The sequence below is a fragment of the Salmo salar genome, chromosome ssa12 (genome assembly GCF_905237065.1).
Source record: "Salmo salar chromosome ssa12, Ssal_v3.1, whole genome shotgun sequence".
Lineage (NCBI taxonomy): Eukaryota > Metazoa > Chordata > Actinopteri > Salmoniformes > Salmonidae > Salmo > Salmo salar.
In genome coordinates this window covers 30,567,879-30,573,878 of record NC_059453.1, presented here as the reverse complement: position 1 = coordinate 30,573,878, position 6,000 = coordinate 30,567,879, and the positions used below count along the sequence as shown (strand labels likewise).

General features: G+C 42.5%; 2 protein-coding genes across 22 annotated transcripts in view; one reads left to right on the top strand and one right to left on the bottom strand.

Annotated features, from left to right (window-relative positions):
* The first annotated feature begins 1,154 nt into the window (after positions 1-1,154).
* On the top strand, positions 1,155-1,946 carry LOC106564766 (cholecystokinin). Of its 2 annotated transcripts, none has more exons than XM_014131110.2 (2): positions 1,155-1,578; positions 1,708-1,946. In XM_014131110.2, exons 1-2 carry the CDS (start codon positions 1,305-1,307, stop codon positions 1,728-1,730), a joined length of 297 nt encoding a protein of 98 aa, XP_013986585.1. In that variant the 5' UTR covers positions 1,155-1,304; the 3' UTR covers positions 1,731-1,946. The 2 variants fall into 2 exon arrangements, with proteins under 2 accessions (XP_013986585.1, XP_013986583.1); XM_014131108.2 differs by having other exon boundaries at positions 1,158-1,578; positions 1,725-1,946.
* A 154-nt stretch (positions 1,947-2,100) lies between these two features.
* LOC106564754 (trafficking kinesin-binding protein 1) overlaps positions 2,101-6,000 on the bottom strand; it is a 43,791-nt gene continuing 39,891 nt past the window's right edge. For 6 of the 20 annotated variants that reach the window (XM_045691226.1, XM_014131079.2, XM_045691227.1 and 3 more), the window contains 3 exons: positions 5,444-5,552; positions 5,185-5,346; positions 2,101-3,880 (listed from right to left, as the gene is read on the bottom strand). In XM_045691226.1, coding sequence (XP_045547182.1) covers positions 3,445-3,880; positions 5,185-5,346; positions 5,444-5,552 — 707 coding nt within the window. In that variant the 3' untranslated portion in view covers positions 2,101-3,444. The other 14 variants (XM_045691233.1, XM_045691231.1, XM_045691236.1 and 11 more) reach the window with 14 other exon arrangements.

Here is a 6,000-nt window from a genome sequence, read left to right as displayed (position 1 = left end):
TAGGGCGGTAAGCAAATTGGAGTGGGTGTCAGGTAGGGTGGAGGTGATATGATCCTTGACTTTCAAAGCACTTCATGAAAAAAAAAAAAATACACAGCTTCTAAATGTTACACCAGCCTGCCCTTTGGCTCCATCTCCTGTCCAGCTCAGGCGTTTTGGTGTCGCCGGCCTAGCTGCTGCCGAACCTACTGCTGGCAAACGGCCTTCACTCATCACCTCCGGACTTGTCTCGTCATTATTACACACACCTGGTTCCAATCCCCACTCTATCAGTGTATATATACACTCCCTCTGCCATTTGTCTTTGTCGGTCATTGTAAATGTTTCTTGTTTTCCTGAGAGGAATCTCTCCTACTGTTTCCTGAGTACTTTATATTTTGCACTTTGGGTTCGCCCTGTCCCTTCTTGATAATGAAGATATATTTCGAGCACAACAGCACTTGGGTTTCGTCATGCTTTGATCTATGGTGCTTAAACAAATTAAGTAGTTATAAACCTGCAACTGCATCCTGCCTACTCCTCTCTACAACAGTGACACTAAAGACTATTATATACAGAAGACACTTCTTTAACAAAAATCTATAGGTAAACAACTCTAATGTTGTTCCCAGTCAAAGATGGAGGATGTACGTCATCACACACTGTCCACTTAACCCTTCCTCATCGGTTGTTTAGGTTATGCCTTCATGATATGAGTCATTATAATTTTACAACTAGGTCTATATTAAGAACAACAGTAATGATATGGTGCCTTTGCGTTTCAAATGTGTTTCTAAGTGATGCACCACTTGCAACTTTTTCTACGGCCTTTTTAATTATTGATCCATGGTTTTTATTGCATGTCAAGTGGAAGTTAGAAGTTAGAGTTGGTGGACCTTGGCCTTGGATACAGGCGTTATGACAGGGTTGTAGACTTCTGTAACAACAACCACTATTGAATGTCTGAGTTATACTTTATTGTCTCTCATTTCCAGGTGAACGATTAGAATATTGATGCGCCCCATTCTGGCACCAAGCATCCATTACGCATGGAGTTTCCATCGTCTTTTTCAATCAATCAAGGGATCCATCTTGGACATTGTTATCAGATATTGCTCTTTTACCATATTGGTTACATAGACCTTTGTGTATAAAAGACCTGACATAGAGAGCTGGCAATATCATTCGCACTTGCTGACTTCGTTTAGTTCAGACTGTTACGTACGGTCACCTCTCACTTTCACACAAAAAAATAGCTTTTTGCATTCCCTACTTTTAATAATCTAAAGCTATATTGTAAGAAAACTCTTATTCTGCGTCCAGGCATGGCAATGAGTGGATTGTTGGTGTGCGTCCTCACAGCAGCGCTAGTGGGGGTTGGTTTGACATCACCTGTATCCAAGTCGGATGGCAACACCAAACAGGGTGGGATACTGCTACAGCTACTGGCCAGGAGGGAGGCAGTGAGGAATGCTGCGGAGAACATTGCTAAGCGGGAGCAAGACACTCAAACGAGCATGTCACGGATCGAGAGGATGTCGCACCTGTCGGAGGACCAGCGCGAGTTCATGTCCAAGCAAATCATGCAGGCCATCTCAGGTACGTGGTGGTGTTGAGTCAAGTGTGTGAGAGAGAGATGCCAACATCTACCATGGCAAATGTGAAGTGTATCGTTGTTCACTTGAGCACTTTAAATCCACATTGAACTTTTCTGTTTGGTTCATGTAGGTTTGTATTGTTCGCAGAGATGATGAACGAGTGTCCGGACCGGGACTACCAAGGATGGGTTGACTTTGGACGGCGGAGTGCAGAGTAGAGATGTACCACAGGCCAAATGAGAAACGTCTGCCTGCACTTCCGTTACTCAGAAATCCATCCCTATTTGAAGTAGATTGTATTTTTTCATTGGCTTATGTCATGAGTTTAGATTTTTATCCAAGTGTCAAAATAAACATGTTTGCAGTATATGTCTACGGACCTTTCTTGATTTAATTTAGGACATTGGCCGGTTTCCCAGACACAGAATCTCCACAAACTGTTATTTTTAGTCTAGGACAAGGCTTAATGTGTCCGGGGAAATCGGCCCTTCGAGTAGAAAAAGAACACGCATGCACGTGTGGCTGATGGAAATACAATGTACTTTTTAATGTACATGTGGTACAATATATACAGACATACATCTCAGTGATCATAACATAGAATTCAGCAAAGAGTAGTCCATTTCAACATCTGAAATATATGTAGTGCTGTTTGGTTCATTTTCTTCTGAATTTAAATTGTCAAAATTTGCTATCTTTTTCCCTTTTGATCTGCAGTATCCTACGCCTTTTATCTACAATTGATTGTCCAGACAGCTGAAAGAGCATCCAAAAAAGCATGCAGTCCATGATCATTTGATCATAATTTTTTTCATACAACTCACTTTCATTATTCCTGATGACATGAATTACATTTGTACCAACAACACTTTAGTTTAAGGTCTGTTAACACAGATCCAGCACATAGACTAGTGCAGAGACCTTTTACAGTCACTTTCTGTTGTCTTTGATACAGCATGGTAGACTACCTGAATGCTTTAGTGAGGTTCGACTAAATACGTTTACAATAATTGACAGCATTTCAAAGTAAAGCATTATTTTACAATGACTTGCAGCAGGTGATGCGTGATGCCATGTAAACGCACAGTACTGCGAGAGCTAAATGAGGACTTTTGGGTAAAGAGCAGAGTAGTATACCTCAGTGAATGTCAATAATGTCACAAACGTTCAGGAAGTAAAGTCAGTGTATCAATCTCTCTACCATTCTGTAATGGGGAGTGATTGAAGTGCTTGTGGTTTTACCACAGTAAAGTCAATGTGGTTAATACCCACAAATGCTTCATTTTCTAATAGCAGCTAATATGCAAAAGGACATACTGAATTCCAGCGCATCTGTGGATGACAAACTGGTCAGTTTGGTGGTTCTTAAATAACGATACCTTGAATCTTTCCCCAAGTAATGAAAAGGTAATGTGATTGTATTTGATGGTAAAAATATATATTAAAAAAGCATAGCCGGGGGGTCTTTAAAGAAAAACGTGTAAAACCATCCGACACCCACGAAACAGGTATAAAAAAAGAAACGCATGTTTTTCTTTGATAAAAAAATAATAATAACTTGCGCGCGTTCAAGCCAGCCAGACCGGTGATCAGGTGATTCTCCTGAGAATGATCATGACGTCACACATTGTCGTGGAGACCTAGTATATACAATACATGAGTCCATTACAAAAAGAAGAGTGACTGTAGACGTAACAGAAACTCAACTTATGGCTCTATGGTTCTCCCGAGGTTCCATTTTATGATGTATTGCTGTGGGCCCGAAACACAAAATGTCAGTACAGTGGCATATAGCCAGCATGTGGATTGAAGTCAATGACGATTAAGGAGGAAGGGGAGAAGGAGTTTTCCCAGTCTTTCTCAGACTTTAGGTGGATGTCTGTATTGTCGGATTGCTTCTCTCTCCTCTTCGTGCTCGCTTCAGTCCACCACGCCTCGGGCTGCCACCTTGTGAAGTCCCAGACTCCTCAGCTTCTCTACCAGGTTGAAGCTGAAAATGTTCATTCTCCCTTCTTCCTCCATAGTGCATGTTCCTCCACCCCGCTCTTCCTCTGCCGTTGTGGGGTGTGTGTGGGGTCAGTTGGTGGTATGGGTAGGGGAGGGTGGAGGCAGAGATGCCCTGCTCCTTCAGCAGCTTCAGGAGTCCCAGTGATAGAGGAGGTGCTGGGGTGGAGGTGGAGTGGTGGCCACCGCCCTGGCTAGGGTCAAAGGTCAGCACACAGTGCTGCTGATTGGAAGAGGAGGGTGACGTTGTACTCAGATGCTCACAGCTCCCACGAGCGGACAGGCTGCGAGAGCAAAGGCTGTAAATACAGGAAAGGAGAAAAATACCAATCAGACAGGAGTTCTGTTATATATAATAAATACATAGCTAGAAGCTTAGGAGCATTAGTAGCAGTGCAGCATTAGTTAAAAGTGGTTAGTTAGTTTAGTTGCTCCCAGTGATGGATTACGCCTGTAAGGGTGGGTTAGAGATTGTGTTAGTCAGTTAGTTAGTCAGCCTGAGAACTGAAAAGAGGATTTCTGTTGGTTCATGCAGTTTACCTGGAAGAATCTGGAAGGGATCAGGAACTGTTAAGATGAGCACAGGGGCCATGGTGTCCAAGATAGCAAGCCAAGCAAGTGTGTGACATGTTGTTTACGAAGTAGATTCAAGATAATGGACCAAATCCTTAATAGAGAAGCAGGCATTAAGATGTTGGAATGGGAGACCTGTGTGTATTAAAGTTTGAGTTACGTGTGCATCTTAATTTAGGATTTGACCCCAAAAATCAAATACTAAACCTCAAAGTAATTTAAATAGACACAAGAGCATCCATTTGTTTTATGTATAGAAAGTTGAAGCATTGTCGAAGCTGCGAGTGCATTAATCCACGTTACTTTGTAGTGGTGTTTGTTTAGGCTCTAGTGTGGGGTATGATCAATAGTTTTGCTTCCGGGTTGGGTGGGGTCAGAGTTAGAAGGGGCATGGTTTAGAAAAGTTAGGGGATACATATGGGATTTTCCTGCATCATTCCCACTCTGTCCATGCTTGTTGGCTCTTACTTTGCCTAGGAAGCCCCCTTTAGAGCTGGAGAAAGTGCTTGGACCAGCGTTTCCTACCACTGAGGGGAGAGACATGGGGTAAGGAGAGACGGATTGAGTAAGGGAGGATCGAAGGACTGCTATACACACACAAAGTAGCTAGGTACTTTTGAGGAGAAAAATGGGGCAGCTAAGCTGATGTTGTTTTGAGAGTGGTGTAGTCTTATTGTAAATACCTTTTCACGTCATTACTAATATTGGGCTTTGGTTTAATGAATTAATTAATGATTGAATGAATGAAAAATAAATGAATTTCACTTTATTTTACAGTTCACTACCTGGGATAATAGGCAGAATCTACTGTACACACAAAACCGATTAGTGATGGTGCTGGAGGCAACATGCAAAACTGGAGAAACAGGGAAAAGTCTCTGCACACTTCCATTCAGATGCAAATGTGTTTTAATAGTAGCTGAGCTTTAGGTCAGTCGACCTTCAACAGTCCACTACCTGGTAATAACTTATGTTCCTTTGGATTCATTTCAAACACTATTTAGTACCATACCATTTAGTACCAGGTTACCTATTATTTCGACGTCTTTGACGAAACTTCCAGGAAGTATTCATTGTCACCATAAATACGCTCTTAGTAAATACCAGACAAAAAACATGTAACTTTCTGCACTTGACTGTATGTTGCTTTCTTGGCCAGGTGTCCTTCGGAAAAAATATCTCAACAGCCTTCCTGGTTAAATAAAACATACATAAAATAAAATGTGAAACCGGACTGTAAGATAAAGTGTAACCAATGAATAGGTGTGTGAGGGACTCGCAGATCTTACCTGGTGGAGAAGGAGGGGAGCAGGAGGGATGGGTGGTGGCGCCGACAGTTGGTGACGGTGTGGGTGGGAGGGGTCTGGGGGAGGTTGGGGCCAGAGGATGGAGGAGTGACTGTGGGTGATGGACACACTTTACACAACTACACACAAACACAACAACACACATAACTACTCACAATGGATGAGGAAAATCCCAGAGCCCCCCACCACACGACATGGATGGGAGAATGTATGATATACAACGACAGTATGAGTTGGAATGACACAAACGGTTTAGTAACATCACACCTACCACACAGGTGAACTTAGGGGGATATGGACCACAGTAGACATGTTATCCAAATAGAAGGTTCCAGTGTCAATGCCTGATCGTTCTCCCTTACCCAATCTGACGGACCTAAAGAGTTCCGTCGGAGGGAGAAGGGAGAATGATCAGATTTTCACACCAGACTAGAGGGACCAGAGGAATGAGTGTGTACTGTATATGTATGTGTGAGTGTTTTCACTCCCAATTGAGACCCTATCAACCGTATCTGCTAAATTCAACTAAACACTACCCT